This window comes from Jaculus jaculus, chromosome 1, assembly GCF_020740685.1.
Source record: "Jaculus jaculus isolate mJacJac1 chromosome 1, mJacJac1.mat.Y.cur, whole genome shotgun sequence".
In the NCBI taxonomy this organism is placed as follows: domain Eukaryota; kingdom Metazoa; phylum Chordata; class Mammalia; order Rodentia; family Dipodidae; genus Jaculus; species Jaculus jaculus.
In genome coordinates, this window is record NC_059102.1 from 165,541,897 (window position 1) to 165,558,118 (window position 16,222).

At 46.7% G+C, this 16,222-nt stretch overlaps 3 protein-coding genes, 1 long non-coding RNA gene and 7 other non-coding genes across 16 annotated transcripts in view; all 11 read left to right on the top strand.

Annotated features, from left to right (window-relative positions):
- Positions 1-104: 104 nt before the first annotated feature.
- Positions 105-2,979, top strand: LOC123463403. Its single transcript, XR_006638913.1, has 11 exons — positions 105-132; positions 488-535; positions 738-786; positions 976-1,024; positions 1,300-1,337; positions 1,577-1,651; positions 1,829-1,852; positions 2,053-2,089; positions 2,445-2,480; positions 2,717-2,780; positions 2,879-2,979. It is a non-coding gene; the product is annotated as an uncharacterized LOC123463403 (long non-coding RNA).
- Positions 584-662, top strand: LOC123458392. Its single transcript, XR_006635650.1, has one exon. It is a non-coding gene; the product is annotated as a small nucleolar RNA SNORD26 (small nucleolar RNA).
- On the top strand, positions 838-907 carry LOC123458391. Its single transcript, XR_006635649.1, has one exon. It is a non-coding gene; the product is annotated as a small nucleolar RNA SNORD27 (small nucleolar RNA).
- LOC123458390 lies at positions 1,155-1,230 on the top strand. Its single transcript, XR_006635648.1, has one exon. It is a non-coding gene; the product is annotated as a small nucleolar RNA SNORD28 (small nucleolar RNA).
- LOC123458389 lies at positions 1,693-1,757 on the top strand. Its single transcript, XR_006635647.1, has one exon. It is a non-coding gene; the product is annotated as a small nucleolar RNA SNORD29 (small nucleolar RNA).
- LOC123458393 lies at positions 1,918-1,986 on the top strand. Its single transcript, XR_006635651.1, has one exon. It is a non-coding gene; the product is annotated as a small nucleolar RNA SNORD30 (small nucleolar RNA).
- LOC123458394 lies at positions 2,241-2,308 on the top strand. The gene has a single exon (XR_006635652.1). It is a non-coding gene; the product is annotated as a small nucleolar RNA SNORD31 (small nucleolar RNA).
- LOC123458399 lies at positions 2,519-2,645 on the top strand. Its single transcript, XR_006635657.1, has one exon. It is a non-coding gene; the product is annotated as a small nucleolar RNA SNORD22 (small nucleolar RNA).
- Positions 2,980-5,932: 2,953 nt separating the features above from the next.
- On the top strand, positions 5,933-14,948 carry Wdr74 (WD repeat domain 74). 3 transcript variants are annotated; one of them, XM_004656569.2, is made up of 11 exons: positions 5,933-6,007; positions 6,079-6,185; positions 6,277-6,398; positions 9,467-9,542; positions 9,730-9,876; positions 10,038-10,139; positions 12,868-12,968; positions 13,053-13,108; positions 13,910-14,055; positions 14,181-14,237; positions 14,735-14,948. In XM_004656569.2, the coding sequence occupies exons 1-11, from the start codon at positions 5,944-5,946 to the stop codon at positions 14,906-14,908; spliced, it is 1,152 nt and encodes a 383-aa protein (XP_004656626.2). In that variant the 5' UTR covers positions 5,933-5,943; the 3' UTR covers positions 14,909-14,948. The 3 variants fall into 3 exon arrangements, with proteins under 3 accessions (XP_004656626.2, XP_045012306.1, XP_045012313.1); XM_045156371.1 differs by lacking the exons at positions 5,933-6,007; positions 6,277-6,398 and having other exon boundaries at positions 6,063-6,185; positions 9,467-9,574; XM_045156378.1 differs by lacking the exons at positions 5,933-6,007; positions 6,277-6,398 and having other exon boundaries at positions 6,063-6,185.
- A 147-nt stretch (positions 14,949-15,095) lies between these two features.
- LOC101614484 (testis-expressed protein 54-like) lies at positions 15,096-15,507 on the top strand. Its single transcript, XM_012948315.2, has 2 exons — positions 15,096-15,174; positions 15,296-15,507. Exons 1-2 carry the CDS (start codon positions 15,096-15,098, stop codon positions 15,505-15,507), a joined length of 291 nt encoding a protein of 96 aa, XP_012803769.2.
- A 286-nt stretch (positions 15,508-15,793) lies between these two features.
- The window catches only part of Stx5 (syntaxin 5), a 29,426-nt gene continuing 28,997 nt past the window's right edge, over positions 15,794-16,222 (top strand). The window contains exon 1 of one of the 4 annotated variants that reach the window (XM_045140475.1): positions 15,794-15,859. The gene's annotated coding sequence lies outside the window, so the exon portion shown is untranslated. Of the gene's footprint in view, positions 15,921-16,222 lie in introns of all 4 variants that reach the window. The other 3 variants (XM_004656568.2, XM_045140480.1, XM_045140486.1) reach the window with 3 other exon arrangements.

The following is a 16,222-nucleotide window of genomic DNA, read 5'->3' on the forward strand; positions in this document are numbered from 1 at the left end:
TTGTTAGTCGTTTTCGTTTCCCTGAGCGCGTGCGCCCATCATAGACCCGCCCCCAAGTCCCATGGGCCTCTGCGAAATGATATTTAAGCGTCTTGCGCCCTGAGTCTCGCTCTCATTTTCTCCTGTGTCTCGGTGAGTTTCTTGTGTCTTGTTGGGCGAGAGGGTTTTTCTTTTTTTTCCTGCTCTTAATTTTAAAAGGCCACGTGGGTTTAGCGTATCCTAAGCCTGTTTCGACGGGGTTACTTTTGGGAAAGTGTGGACGAAGGGAGTTGTTTAGGTGCTTTCAAGACGCCAAACTAGCAGGCGTTTGTAGGACAAAATGGTGGCCCTTTCCAGTGATGAGGACTTTCACAGACCTGTACTGACCTCTGTGAGGACGAGTAACTCTGAGGAGACGGGCCCGGTGAGCCCATGCCTGGCACCTAGTTGATAACCCCGGAGGGCCGTTTTCAAAACCTCCGATGCTAATTCGATGTCTCGTCCGCAGGGCTGAGTGCATGCATGAAAAGAGAATGGAAGGGCGCACTTTCTTGGAGTAAGTAGTCATGCTCCGCCTCCTCCCCCATCCATTGGCTGTGGAGTGCTGTAGTGATGATTTACAACCTGAACTCTCTCTTTCTGATACTTCGTGGAGAAAACGAGATTTATAAATTCTGAGTAGCACCATCTGCAAGAGGGAATCGGCTTGATTTTTTAAACGTCTGAATGTTAAATGTTTTTGTTTTTTAATTCCTTAGGTGGTGTTGGACACAATATTCTCCCAATTGCAGGATTACTTTAGTCCGGGTGGGTATACCTGATTTTTTGCTAGGGAAGTGCATGTGCATTGAGATGTCCACTGTATGATGAATATACGATGACAAGCATATGGCTGAATGGTAGTGATGTCGTTTTACTGCTGACAAGTGGATGGGGGGCATAAAAAAGTCCGAGGGGCTACTACGTACAAGTAATGCCTCCATTTTCTATCTCCAGAGTTATGACCCATGCTGACCTCCTCCACTGGGGATTGACCCAGGATAAGGTAATTGTCCCAGGGGGGTTGGACAATCAGGAGGGGAAGTGGACAGCAGAACCATATCACCCGATTTGCTGATCCATGTGCTTATCCTCTGCCTCCAAAGGAGAGCAGCCCCACAGTGCACATCTACACTGTCAGATGATTTGAATCTGTACGCTGATAGTCTGTGAGGCATAACACCTTAATAGCATGTTAGAGTTCTGATGGCAGTTGTTGGTAATGATGAGTATGTTACTATTTGGTGATACTTGAAAGTAAATATTTGCCTGCTTCCCCAGGTTTCCTTGATTATGACGGTGGAGCGCTGTTCCTTCAGGTATTTGTCCTAATACAATGTAAGACTATGTAAACTTGATCCCTAAACCAAGAGTGGTGGCTTTCTAGGGGGGGATCTCTAAGTTAAAGACTGCCTAGAACTGCGAAGTGAGTTAGATCTAAGTCAGCTTGGGTTCGAAAGAGACCCTACCTCAAAACCGAGAAAAATTAATCATTACTCATAGACAGCCACAGTGTTCTCTCACTGTAGTGTATTGTTCTTGGTTTCATTTCTCATAGATGCCTACTGATCTGCCCAGAATGCAACTTAATGGAAATAGTTTAAGGAGATGATTGCTGATTGTAGCTTGTCAGGTCAGTGGAGATTTTTATTTTTTGTTATAACAAGTAGGCAGTTTCTGTGATGAATCAAACTAGCTCACTATGACTGGCAATGAAAATACCTGAACACCTGAGAAACTGAAGACTAGAATGAATAACTATGCCTTATCTGGAGCCTTTTCACTCAGGGTTTTTTACTCTTTTTCCCAGGTTAACAGTAATGTTGACTCAAAGGTGAGTGCCAGTATGTGTTCTGTATACTGTGTTGGGATAAAAAGGAGTGTCATAGGGGGCCTTGTATACATGATGACTTAATGGAATCTCGTTCGGCTGATGACTTGCTGTTGAGACTCGGAAATCTGATTATCTAGGAACGATGTATTAAGCTACAAACAGTTAAGTTCAGCATATGACAATTACTCTCTACTTTTCAGATCCAGTGTCTTTCCAAAAGAACATGGATCACATGAGGTAAGTGCTTTGGAAGTACAACTGTATATATTTATAAGATCTATAGGGGCTGCGGAATTGCAAGTGGTGCAATGCACACTACTAGCAAATACATGGTACTAGGTTCAGTGTCAGTTTGGTCCATATGGCCAAGTCTGAGCCCTTAGTCCTGCTCACCACTGATGAGTTGAATACCGCCCCAGTCTGATCACTGTGAGGAGAGGTATATTCTGAGTTGTGAGCTCACCTTGTATCCATGAATTCTATAGGAAGTTTTAAAGGCCAGCAAGTAGTGTCTGTAAAGTACCCCAGTTCAGTTTATAAAAATGTGTGCCCAGGGGTATTTGAGAGCACTGATTGCTGTTCTGTTTTGCAGGAAAATTAACCTACTGCCTTTGATTGCAGCTGAAAGGTGAGTAAATGTAAATTAACATGTGCTAAGTTAAAATTTCCCAATGAAGAAACATCCACATGTCTTACTTCCTGTCCTAGTTCCAGAGCCTGAAAAGGTGAACCCACTGGAACTGGCTGGGGGAAAAGAGGAAAATTTTGTTCCAAAATGGACTGTCTGAGGGATAAACAGGGGGTTTTGTACAGAGCAAAGGAATTTACCACTTTAACAAAAGTGGCTGTTTGTCTTTTCTCCAGATCTGAGGCAAGAACAATATGCATGTAGATGGTACCATACTACTTGATAATCAACCAAATTAAGGTAATGGTTTAAAGGGAACTCCCTTTTTTAAGTTTTTAAACTCTCAAATGTTAAATTTCTCCTTTATGATAACTAATAACTCAACCTTACCTTTGTAGGAGTCAAATCATCCCAGCAAACAAAACAGGAATTTTGAGATGCTGCAACTAAGATATAGTGGTCATTTACTTTCCTAATAAAGTTACTGCTCTTTCTTAAACCTTCAGTGTGTGATTTGTCTTTGGAAGGGGGTAACAGCTGAATAGGAAATTTGGTATATGATCTAATGTGCTCAGTTAAGTGTCTTCCACCACACATAATTCCTAAATTTATTGCTATGGTGTCAGCCAAGACTAAAATGATCCTACCTAAAAGGGTGCATAAAAGGGCCAGATAAGAGTTTGTTTGCTTGTGTTGCTACAGGTTTTTATGGCACTAACTACATTATAAAACTACCATAATTGGGGCTGGAGACATGGCTTGGCAGTTGGGGTATTTGCAAAGTCAAAGACTTTGGTTTGATTCCCCAGGACCCACATGTGCAAAGTGGCACATGCATCTGGAGTTCATTTGCAGTGCCTGGAGTGCCCATTCTCTCACATTGCCTCTTTCCCTCAAAAAAATACCATGATTGGACTTGGGTCTGAGTCCTTTACAGGTACAGCCCACAGTGCCCTCTCAGACTCCAGCGTGCAGATAGAGATGCATCAGCACACCTGGCCACTAGACTAGTAATATTTATCTGTGAACAAGTGTAGGCAGATCAGTTTTAAGGCTATCCCTAGCTATATGCCAATTGACAGGTCAACCTAGTCAAATCTTAGTTTTAATGAAGGCTGGTCGGATGGGCCTACTTCTGGTACCCACAGAGAGCCTGGTGCAAAAGGTGGCACGTGATATCTGTAGTGTCAAAAGACCCTGATGTGTTACTTTTCCCACATTTTATTTTTGAGGAAGTCTTATCCCAGGCTATCCTGGGTGGAATTTAATCAAGTCTCAAGGTGGGTTTGAACTTAGGCCTCCCAAGTGCTGTGATAAAAGGCATGTGCCACCACAAGTTTTATGTTGGGTGGGGTTTGAGGAAGTGTATCTATCCCAGGCTGATCTGATCTCTACTTCTGCTTACCAATTGTTTGGCTTAAAGGCATGGGCCACTAGGCCCAGCCCCCACAAAACTTAGAAAATGGGCTCTGTGACCTGGCTCCTGAACATGGTGGTTATAAGCATCCTTAGGACCCACCTGAGCTGAGACAAGAGGAGACACCCCCATCACATTCCATCTCATCCTCCAATGACAGTAACTCCCTGCACTTAAGTGGAAAAATGAATGGCTGGTCATGGTCGAGGATCACTGAGTTCAAGGCCAACCTGCAGCCTGGGCTACAGCAAGACCTTTAAAGAAAAATGTACCTGTGTGAAAAGAATATTAGCCTGGAAAGATGGTTCAGCGGTTCCCTGCAAAGCCTAAGGACCCTGGATTGATTTTCCCCAATACCCATGTAAAACCAGATGTGCGAAGTGACATGTGTCTGGAGTTTGCAGTGGTTTGTGGCCTCGCTGGGCCCATTCTCTGTCTCGTTCTCTGCATGCAAATATAAAAACCAGGTGTGGTGGCACACACCTTTAATCCAGCATTTGGGAGGAAGAGGTAAGATCACAGTGAGTTCCAGGCCACCCTAAGGCATAAGTAGTCTTTTACCACTGCAAATGAAAGCCAAACACCTCTGGCTTTATACATGAGTGCTGGGAAATCAAAATTGGGCTGATAGGCTTTGCATGCAAGAGTCTAATAGCTGAGCTATCTCCCCAGCTCCATATCAGAACTTCAAAACCAGGTTCTACAAAGGCCGAGCTAGCCCATTCCTCGAATCTTAAACACTTGTGAAGCTGAGGATTCTTGTGAGTTCGCGGCCAGCCTGGAACCACACCATGAATTCAGTTTTGGCTTGTGCTAGAGACCTCATCTCAAACAACAAAGCCGGGTGTGGAGGCGCACACCTCTAATCCCGTTGTAATCACATCACTCCGGGAGGGTAGGAGGATCACCATGAGTTCAAGGCCACCCTGAGACTACATAGTGACTAGAATGAAACCCTACCTCAAAAAAAATAAAAAAAAAAAGTTCTGTTTAAGAAATTGGCAATTTCATTTTCTTGCTTTGCCCTTAACAGTCAAGAATGAAGCCATGCACCTCCGTTAATGAGTCGTTTCTGAAGTGTATTCCTTGTTTATATTGCACATATGTTTATGTGGTACATCTGGGAGGCAGGTGAGAGCTGGATGTGGTTTCTTCAATTCACAAAATGACCAAATTTCTCTTAGAAGATGGAGAGAATGGGCGTGCCAGGGCATAGGCTACGGCAAATGAACTCCACACACGGGTCCTCTTTATGCACATGGCTTAAGTGGGTACCGGACAATCGAACCTGGATCCTTTGGCTTTGCACGCAAACGCCTTGGCCGCTAAGCGATCTCTCCAGCCCTTAATTTCTTTTCTTCACCCTCCCCCCTCCCCGGAGGGTTTCACTCTAGCCAGGCTTACCTGGAATTCACTATTTATTGTCAGGCTGGTCCAGAATTCAGTGATCCTTCCACCTCTACTTTTTTTTTTTTTTCGAGGTAGGGTTTCACTCTAGTCTAGGCTGACCTGCAATTCACTCTGAATTCTCAGGGAGGCCTCGAACTCATGGCGATCCTTCTACCTTTGCATCCCGAGCGCAGGGATTAAAGGTGTGCGCCACCATGCCCGCTTCCCACCTCTACTCCTTAAAGGTGTGCCCACAGCCAAGTCAAATTACCTTTAACGTCTCCCTTAAAAAAAATTATATATATATATATATATATATACACATACATATACATACATACATACATACATACATGTATACATATATGTATGCATGTATGTATATGTGACCCAGGCCGGGCGTATGTATGTATGTATGTATGTATATATGTATGACCCAGGCCGGGCGTGGTGGCTCACGCCTTTACTCTCAGCACTCAGGTAGGAGGATCACCGGGAGTTCGAGGCCCTAGTGAGACAACATAGGTCAGCCTGGGATAGAGCGACGACCTGCCAAAAAAAAAAGGGGGGGGTCGGCCCTGTCGGAATCGACGCCAGCGCCCTGATGACGTGGCGATGCGCCGGAAGTGAGAGCGTGGGCTCGGGGCGCGGAGCGCGATGGCCGCGGCGTGTGCGCGCCTGAACCACGTGTGGGTCGGCACCGAGACGGGGATCCTGAAAGGTGGGTGTCTCCAAGTTGTTCTCCGGGAATCGCGGGGTCTCTCGCGTGTCACTGACGTCCTCGTCCCGTAGGGGTAAATCTTCAGCGCAAACAGGCGGCGAACTTCACGGCGACCGGGCAGCCGCGGCGCGAGGAGGCGGTGAGCGCCCTGTGCTGGGGCGCCGGCGGCGAGGCCCAGGTGGGTGAGCGGCGGCTGGGCGGGCGGGAGTTGGGGCTCGGCCGGGCGCCGGGGCTCCTCTCGCCAAACTGCTGCCCCTCTCTGGGTGCAGATCCTGGTGGGCTGCGAGGACCGGACTGTGAGGCACTTCGATACCGAGGAGGGCACATTCCAGGGCCAGAGGCACTGCCCAGGCGGGGAGGGCACGTTCCGAGGTCTCGCCCAGGCTGATGGGTAAGAACGATACCGTGATTCAGGTCATAAGGAAAGCGCTGAGGTCTCCTAAGTTTACTTAATAATGACGTTAATATCTTAGGTGACATACACCAGGGGTGGGTGATAGGAACTTTGTTTTGGCTTGGTTTTTGGTAGCATCTCGCTCTAGTCCAGGATGACCTGGAATTCATTATGTTGTCTCAGGGTGGCCTTGAACATACAGTGATCCTCCTACCTCTGCCTCCCTAGAGCTGGGATTAAAGACGTAAATCACGCCGGGCTGCCCATTCATTCAGTGCACACATTTATATTACAGAGTTCCATGTACTGGAACAGAGTGTAAGGGCTATTAGTATTTTCTACTTTCATAAATTTAGGTTGCCTTTTCCTTATAACTCTGGGCAAACCATTTAATTTAACTACCACCAAGATGAAGAAACAAAACAAAGGATAGGTTACAGGTTGATGATAGAAGGCTGTGGACAGGCTGGTAGGTCACCAGGTGAGCTCTGGAAAGGCTCTGTAGGAGGTAGGCGTTTTGAAGTCGGTAGAATTTTGACAGTTTGAAAAAGAGATGAGAGTATTTTAGTAATCTAGTCAGAAGCCAGTGACTGGTCCCAGATTTAAAAAGGTACATGCATGGGTTAAAAAGTTGTGGGAGGTTAAAGTGAAAAAAGAATTCCATCTATAAGATGGGCTTTAATTTCGTAGGGATTTAATGCAAAGGGCTTTTATTTTGTAGATGGTAAGGAATTACAGGGTTTTGAGTAGGAAATGGAACAGACAGCTAGCTGTGAGCCTGTGAATATTGGAAGTACTGCTGCTACAGCCTCAACCTCGGAGGAAAGAGTGGGCAGATGTGAGAAAGCATAGGCCCAGGCTAAAAAGATCTGTGAAGAGACTTCTGTGGGTTTCTTGGGTGGAGTGTTTTTTTTGTTGTTGTTGTTTTTCCGTGGTTTCTGGACGTAGGGTCTCACTGTAGCTCAGGCTGATCTGGAATTCACTATGTAGGGTGATCCCTGATGACTTCTGTCTCCCATAAGGCTGCATGCAGCATAGCTTTTTCCAGCTTTCTTAGGAAGGAGGTGTTTTTTTGTTTTTTTTTGTTTTTTTTTTTTGTCGTTGTTGTTGTTTTGTTTTGTTTTAAGATGGAGTCTCAGTATAGCTCAGACTGACCTGGAATTCACTATGTAGTCTCAGGGTGGCCTCAAACTCTCAGCGATCCTCCTACCTCTACTTACTGAGTGCTGGGATTAAAGGCGTGTGCCACTACGCCCGGCAGGAAGGAGGTTTTAAGCTCAGTTCCAGCTTGGTTTTTCAGTGACCTTGCAGCCCAAGTGTGTGGACTCTTCAGCAATAGGGTCTTGCCATATATTCCTGTTGGAAAACCAAGAGCCTTGGCAATGGCCTGTAATGTTTTGGGGACATCAGAGACCTCCTTGGCCAAGAACTCACTGGAAGGTATCCTGTCATTGGCACTGAAGTTTTTGTAGTAACAATCTGGCTTCTGGGTGTGCTATTGTCCAATAGAAGTAGGTTTCCATTTGGCTTATTCATACCCTCTATTTATTTTTGTTTGTTTGTTTTTGTTTTTTGAGGTAGTTGTCTGTCTCTAGCTCAGGCTGGCCTGGAATTCACTATGTTGTCTCATGGTGACCTTAAACTCATGGCAATCCTCCTACCTTTGCCTTCCAAGTTCTGGGATTAAAGGTGTGTGCCATTATGCCTGGCCCCTCCCCCACCCTTCCTTTTCTCAATCTCTTCCCTGACCTCACTTAGGGCATTCCATCCCCCATAATATGTTTATCTATTTACATATATACAGTATCATTTCCTTAAGTCCTCCCCTCTCCTCCCTCCCTTATAGCACCTTTCTAGCTTACTGGCGTCTCCTACCTATTTATTTATTTGCCTGTTTATTTGACAGAGAAAGAGAATGGGCACACTAGGGCCTCCAGCACTGCAAATGAATTCCAGACACGTGTGTCCCCTTGTGCATATGGCTAAAGTGGGTTCTGGGGAATTGAACCTGGGTCCTTTGGCTTTGCAGGCAAATGCCTTAACTGCTAATCTATCCCTCTAACCCTCTCCTAACTTTTTATCCCAACTTGCATACAAGTTTGAACATATGTAGCTAGAATCCACATATGAGAGAGAAGACGTGGCATTTGACTTTTGGGGCCTATATTACCTCACTTAGCATAATCCTTTCCAGAGCTGTCCATTTCCATGCAAATTTCATAATTTCATTTTTCTTTACCACTGAATAGAACTCCATTGTGTAAATATACCACATCTTCATTATGAATTCATTAGTTGAGGAACATCTAGGATGGTTCCATTTCCTAGCTATTGTGAATAGAGCGGCAATAAATATAGATGTGCAAGTATCTCTAAGGTAGTGAGAAAAGTTTTTAGGATATATGCCTAGGAGTGGTATAACTGGATCATATGGTAAATCTATCTTTAGCTGTCTCAGGAACTTCCACACTGATTTCCACAAGGGTGGTAGCAGTTTACATTCCCACCAACAAATGGGACACATGAAGGCAGTCCTAGGAGGGAAATTTATAGCTTTAAGTGCCTATATTAATAAATTAGAACCTGGGCTGGAGAGATGGCTTAGCGGTTAAGCACTTGCCTGTGAAGCCTAAGGACCCCGGTTCGAGGCTTGGTTCCCCAGGTCCCACGTTAGCCAGATGCACAAGGGGGTGCACGCGTCTGGAGTTCGTTTGCAGAGGCTGGAAGCCCTGGCGCGCCCATTCTCTCTCTCTCCCTCTATCTGTCTTTCTCCCTGTGTCTGTCACTCTCAAATAAATAAATAAAATTTTTTTTAAAAGTTAAAAAATAAATAAATAAATTAGAACCTGGCATAGTGGTGCATGCCTTTAATCCCAAATAGAAAGGTTACAAGTAAACATACAAAGAATCAAAGAAATAGTTGGTTCTTTGAAAAGATGAACAAGATTGATTAAAACCCTTAGCAAATCAAATAGTCTTAACTTTTCAGGTGCTGCAACTACAAACATGTGCCACTATGCCTGACTTGTACTTCTTAAAATGCCTGTTTCCTCTTCTGCTTGCAGCACCCTTATCACATGTGTGGATTCTGGGATCCTCAGAGTCTGGAGTGACAATGAGAAGGAGGCATCCTCTGACCCCGTGAGGCTTCCCTACCCTGTTTATTGGGGAAGGTGGGAGCTAGCATAGGGGCCTAATAGAGATTTGGGAGAGGGATGATTAAGGATTCCAGAACCTGACCCATCTGTTTGTTTGTTTGTTTGTTTTGTTTTGTTGTGTGTGTGTGTGTGTGTGTGTGTGTGTGTGTGTGTGTGTGTTTGCTTTTTAGCTCCTGGAACTGAAGGTGGGTCCTGGGGTATGTAGGATGCGTCAAGATCCAGCACACTCCCATATGGTTGCCACGGGTGGAAAGGAAAATGCTTTAAAACTGTGGGACCTTCAGCGGTCTGAACAACCTGTGTTCAGGGCCAAGAATGTAAGTGATGCAGTGGGGAAGGACTGTGTCTGAGGTTAGTGGAACTTGAGGCCACTGACTGATCAAAGATAAGAGGGGCTTTAGGGGTAATAAAAGAAGATTGGAGGAGGTGGCTCGCCAAATTCACCAGCACCTCTGCCCCCACATACTTCCCACACTAGGTGCGGAATGATTGGCTTGATCTTCGAGTTCCCATCTGGGACCAGGATATACACTTTCTCCCTGGGTCACAGAAGCTTGTCACATGCACAGGGTACCATCAGGTAAGGCCACTGCTTATTTCTTTGGTTTTCCAAGGTAGGGTTTCATTCTAGCCCAGGCTGACCTGGAATTCACTATGTAGTCTCAGGGTGGCCTTGAATTCACCATGATTCTCCTACCTCTGCCTCCCGAGGCCACCATGCCCAGAAACCACTGCTTATTTCTAGGCTGAAGCAGCTTTCTAGAGGAATAGTTTACCTAGGCAGAATGGGCCCCCATGGTAGGGTTCTCTCATCATCATCTTCCTTTTAGGCTTTCAAAGGAGCATGTACTTCCTCTTTCTGAACCTGTGGTCTTCCAATAACTACATTCTAGGATGGAATTTCCTGTATTGTGGCTATTTCTATTTCTCTCACAAGGAGCAGGTTTAGTGGGTGGACATTATGTTGAATGTCAAGAGAACTGTGCTTACCTTCTTAAATCAGACAAAATTGGATACATTCAGAGTGGTATGGCCATAGACAGAACTATGTAGTCCTGATGTAGTCTAATTTGCTTTGGGACTCAGGCCTGATCTTCCTCTCTCTGGCCTTAGCATTTCATGAAAGGCATAAGGTATCTTTTTTTTATTTTTTATTTTATTTATTTATTTGGTTTTTCAAGGTAGGGTCTCACTCTGGTCCAGGCTGACCTGGAATTAACTCTGTAGTCTCAGGGTGGCCTTGAACTCACGGCGATCCTCCTACCTCTGCCTCCCAAGTGCTGGGATTAAAGGCGTGCGCCACCACGCCCAGCAAGGTATCTTTTTAAAGAAATATTTTTATTTCCAAGCAGAGAGAGAGAGAGAGAAGAGAGGAAATGGGCATGATAGGGTCTCTAGTCACTGCAAACAAATTCCAGATGTTTGCACCACTTTGTGCATCTGGATGTATGTGGATACTGGGAAATTGAACTCAGGTCGTTAGGCTATGCAGGCAAGTACCTTAAGTGCTGAACCATCTCTCCAGCTCTCTCTATTTTTTTTGAGAGAACTGGCTTGTCAGGGCCTCAGCCACTGCAATCAGACGCTGGATGCGCCACCTAGTGGACATGTCTAATCTTGTGCTTACCTCACCTTTGTGCATCTGGCTTAGCTATAGGAACTGGAGAGTCTGACATGGGTCCTTAAGTGCTAAGCCATCTCTCCCCAGCCCTTTTGTGATGAAAGGCCTTGTTCTAGTCCAGGCTGACCTGGAATTCAATATGTAATCCCAGGGTGGCATCAAATTCACCATAGTCCTCCTACTTCTGCCTCCTTAATGCTGAGATTAAAGGTGTGTGCCACCATGCTCAACATTTTTTTAAAATTTTGTTTATTTATTTATTTAGGTTTTACAAGGTAGAGTCTCACTCTGGCCCAGGGTGGCCTTGAACTCACAGCAATTCTCCTTCCTCTGCCTTCTGTCCTTCCCACAAAGCACTGAGCCAGGGCGGCTAGGGAGATGGTTCTGTCAGTAATACTTGCCTTGCAGGCATGAGGACCTGAGTTCAATCCTCAAGTCCATCTAAAAGTGGCTGGCATGGGCCGGAGGGATGGCTTAGCAGTTAAGGTGTTTGCCTGCAAAGCCAAAGGACTCAGGCAGGTTTGATTCCCCAGGACCCACATTACCCTGATGCAAAAGGGGGTTCACGCGTCTGGAGTTCGTTTGCAGTGGTTAGGGGCCCTCCCTCTTTCTCTGTCAAGTACATAAAATAAAAACAGAAAAAATAAGCCAGACGTGGTCGCACATACCTTTAATTCCAGCACTCAGGAGGCAGAGGTAGGAGGATTGACGTGAGTTCGAGACTACATAGTGAATTCCAGGTCAGCCTGGGCTAGTGTGAAACCCTACCTCAAAAAACCAAAAACTTAAAAAATAAATAAATAAATCATTCATTCATTTGTAAGGAGAGGAAGAGAGAATATGAATATGTGTTTACCAGGACCTCCTGCTACTGTAAACAAATTCCAGATGCATGTACCACTTTGGGTGTCGAACCCAGGTTGTCAGGCTTTGCAAGCAAGTAACTTTTAACTGCTGAGCCATCTTTCCAGCCCCCTTGGTCCTATTCTTTCATACTCATGAGCAGCTCATTGCCCTCACCCCACCCACCCAAGGCACACAAAATGAAAAGACGCACATTCTTTGAGGGACTCATAAACAAGCAAGCAGTCTCTCTCCCACTCCAACCTACATAGGGTCTTCTAGTAGTCCAGGTCACCTAGAGTTCACTAAGTAGTCTCAAGGTGGCCTCAAATTCTTGGCAATCAAACTCTGCCTCCCAAGTGCTGGGATTAAAGGCATTTGTCACCAAGCCCAGCTTTTTTTCCCGTTAATATTTGAGAGAGAGAAGGAGGGAGAGAGAATGGGCACTCCAGGGCCTCCAGCCACTACAAACAAACTCTAGGTACTACCCTGTGCATCTGGCTTACACGGTTCCTGGGGACTCAAACCTGGGTCTTTTGTGGCTTTGCAGGCAAGTGCCTTAATCTCTAAATCATCTCTCCAGTGTCCCCACCCCTCTTTTTGTTCTTGGATTTTCAAGGTAGGATTTCACTGTAGCCCAGGCTGACCTGGAATTCAATCTGTAGTCTCAGGTTGACCTTGCACTCAAGGCAATCCCCCTACCTCTTTTTCCCAACTGCTAGGATTAAAGGTATGTGCCACCATGCCTGGCTACACAAACAGTCTTTAGAAGAAAGGATAGTTGCAGAGGTGCCAGGACAGTGTGTAGAGAGGATACTTTTATGATGCTTCAGTTTCCTTTTAGGTCCGTGTCTATGATCCAGCCTCTCCTCAGCGCCGGCCAGTTCTAGAGACCACCTATGGAGAGTACCCACTGACAGCCATGGCTGTCACTCCTGAGGGCAAGTGAGTATTTAGAAGGGAAGGGGTGGGGTTCCAGAAGTAGTCCACAAGTCCTGCTGACCCTACTGCCTCTAATTTCCTCCTCAGTTCTGTCATCATAGGCAACACTCATGGACAGCTAGCAGAAATTGATTTTCGGCAAGGTAAATGGATTAAAGGGTGCTTGGGAACGGGTAGGGGAGAATGTCAGGTTGTGAAGGGAGCCACTTGGGCCTTCAGTCAGAGCCACATTGCCTAGATTCAGATCTTGGTTTCACAAAAATTTCTTTGATCATTGCGCATCTGTAGTTCCTTTACAGTGGCAGGATGACTTGTTGGCCCATGCTCACTCTCCACTTCCTTTTCTGTTTCTCTTTACAAATATATATATATATATATATATATATATATTTTTTTTTTTTTGAGGTAGGGTTTCATTGTAGCCCAGGCTGACCTGGAATTCACTATGTAATCTTAGGGTGGCCTCGAACTCACGGCGATCCTCCTCCCTCTGCCTCCCAAGTGCTGGGAGTAAAGGTGTGCACCACCATGCCCAGCTTTCAAATAAATACTTTCTAAAAAAATTTCAGCAGCATGGTGGCACATGCCTTTAAATCCCAGCACTCAGGAAGCAGGGGGAGGAGGATCACTGTGAGTTCAAGGCCAGCATGGGAGTACAGAGTGAATTCCAGGTCAGCCTGGGCTAGAGTGAGATCCTACGTTGAAAAATCAAAAAAAAAAAAAAAAAAAAAGAAAGAAAGAAAGAAAGAAAATACAAAAAACAATAGCAAAACCTAAGCCCTCTGGGATCTTGGACTAGTTACTTAATTCCTTGTGCCTTAGTTTCCTCACTTGCAAAATGACCTGTCTCCAGGTTATTTTGAGGATTCACAGTTGATATGTGTACTACTCAATAAATATTCATTGGCTGGCCATTACCAACTGGTATCTCCACCCTTCTCCAGGGCGCCTACTGGGCTGTCTGAAGGGGCTGGCAGGCAGTGTCCGCGGGCTGCAGTGTCACCCTTCAAAACCCCTACTAGCTTCCTGTGGCTTGGACAGAGTCTTGAGGATACACAGGATCCGGAATCCACGTGGCCTAGAGCATAAGGTGAGGCCCAGTCCTCACGTTTATACCTTTGCCTAATGGTCTTTTGAAGCCCCTACTTCTGTGCTCCATGTTCATGTTTCTGTCTCAGCTTTCCCATACTCTTCAAGGTGTCTTTTCTGTTGCAGGTTTATCTCAAGTCTCGACTGAACTGCCTCCTCCTGTCAGGCAGGGATAACTGGGAGGTGAGCAGCCAAGTGTGGAAATATGAGAGCCAAAGACATGGATACAAAGATTTCCTATGGAGAAAAAAGGAGGCAGGAGCTGGGCAGTAGCTCAGTTGGTAAAACTCTTGCTGCACAAGCTTGAGAACCTGAGTTCCTAATACATAAATGCTGGGCAGGCACCTCAATGCTTGGGAAGCTGAGAGGGAATCACTGGGGGCAATTAAACTAGCATAATGGGCAAACTGGGTTCATATGAGATACCCGATCTCAAGAAATAAGGTGGACAGCGATTGAGGTACACGTTTTTTGGCCTAATAGATAATGAACTGCCTCAACATTAACTAATGTTAGTTTCCTTGATGAATATTAACAAAGTTCAAAAAAACTTATCACCAAGGGTGAGACTTCAGACCATGATGGCAATGTTTTCTAGGTGACAAAGGTGCTGCTCAGAATTCTTTTTCAGCTAGGGTCTCCTCTGTTCCCAACCCATGCACTAACTTTCTACTCAACAGGATGAGCCCGAAGAACCTCAGAAGCCCAACAATGTGCCAGAAGACACAGAGACCGATGAGCTTTGGGCGGCTTTGGAGGCAGCTGCCAAGCGGAAGCTTCCGGATGCGGGTCCCCGAGGGACTGTCCAAACCGGGAAGATAAAAAAGAAACGTTCTAGATCACCAGTTCCTTAAGACTGCTTACTTTCTAAATAAACAGCTAAATTCATCATGATCCTTAACTTTTTGTGATGGAAGAAAGCAGAGGAGGGATGGGGGGCGGGTTTTCCGAGTTGGGGCTGTGGGATATCTGACGTCACAAAAGTCTAGTGTGGAGCCAGACTTGCTAGTGTGGGTAGCCAAGTTCTGCTCATCGCGCGCCATGGGCTGCTGCCAAGACAAGGACATTGAGACATCCGATGATCCGGCAAAGGAAGGCTCCCCTGAAGAAGGCAGGGAAGGTAGGACCACATACAGAGAGGGCCCAGGGAGCCTCTAGAAAGTGTATCTCAAGGGGCTACCCTGGAGGTTGGACGTGGGAGGAGGGCGAGGCTGGACTCAGAAGCCGTTTGGCCTTCACAGGCAATGAGATCGATTTGGACTCTGCAGCTCACAGGAAACCCAAATCTGAGGAAAGCCTTCTGATAACCGTGCTGTGGCGACGGCTATCCATGTTCAGTCGACGGGGCTCTTCGCGGTCAACCAAGAGGCAGTCAGAGCCGGGTCCAAGGCTAGAAAGTTCAAGCCAAGAACGCAAACATAAGGCGAACCCAGAACAGCCAGAGAAGGGCTGACCTGAACTGTTTTCAGGCCGCCCCAACCTCGAGAGAATAAAGTTAATCACATGGGTACGCACAAACAGTCTCTGTCGCCAACTCCGCGGGCGAGAGGCTGCCGAGCGGCGGGCGCGGGCTCTTTAAGGGTCCTTTGACCGAGCCTGCGCGCTTCCGCCCGAGCTCCCCAGGGCCGGGTAAACGGAGGCAGCCTAGCCAATGGGAAGGCGGGGCCGCGCTTGCGTGCGGCGGGGGCGTGTCCCGCGACCACGTTAGAAAAGGCGTGGCGCAGCTCCACGTCGCGAGGGCGGGGTTACGTGCGGGTGACGTGGCGGCTCCTACTCTGGTCTGGTTTCGGCGGCTCAAGCGCAGGGTGAGGCGGCGGTGTCGGCCCCGGGGACTGGCAGTGGCCGAGGTGGTAGGCGGCAGAGGAGGTAGGGGTTCGCACTAAGCGGGGGCGGGTTGCTCTGTCGGCTGCTGCGGTGGCTTCACGGGGTGCCGAAGGCACGGGAACCGGGAGCCACGGTGCAAGTCCTGCTGGCCTGGCTGCGGGTGAGCTAATACCTCGCGGTCTAATCAGAAAAGCCTGTGTTGACAAAGACGTCGGCCCTGACTAATCAGTGGCTGTAATTTTCTAAGAGGCGGAACTTTGGTGGGGTGGGACTTCCTGTTTCAAATAAACATTTAGAGGTTCCCCCCTCCGCCCACCGAAGTGTGTCCACCTCCGGAGGTCGGT

Excerpts from the sequence above, each read along its gene's own strand:
- LOC101614484 (XM_012948315.2), top strand. The coding sequence starts at position 15,096 with ATGGGCTGCTGCCAAGACAAGGACATTGAGACATCCGATGATCCGGCA. Across the intron at positions 15,175-15,295 it reads CCCTGAAGAAGGCAGGGAAG|GCAATGAGATCGATTTGGAC; the intron begins GTAGGACCACAT and ends TGGCCTTCACAG.
- Wdr74 (XM_004656569.2), top strand. The coding sequence starts at position 5,944 with ATGGCCGCGGCGTGTGCGCGCCTGAACCACGTGTGGGTCGGCACCGAG. Across the intron at positions 12,969-13,052 it reads GCTGTCACTCCTGAGGGCAA|TTCTGTCATCATAGGCAACA; the intron begins GTGAGTATTTAG and ends TTTCCTCCTCAG. Across the intron at positions 14,238-14,734 it reads CAGGCAGGGATAACTGGGAG|GATGAGCCCGAAGAACCTCA; the intron begins GTGAGCAGCCAA and ends TCTACTCAACAG.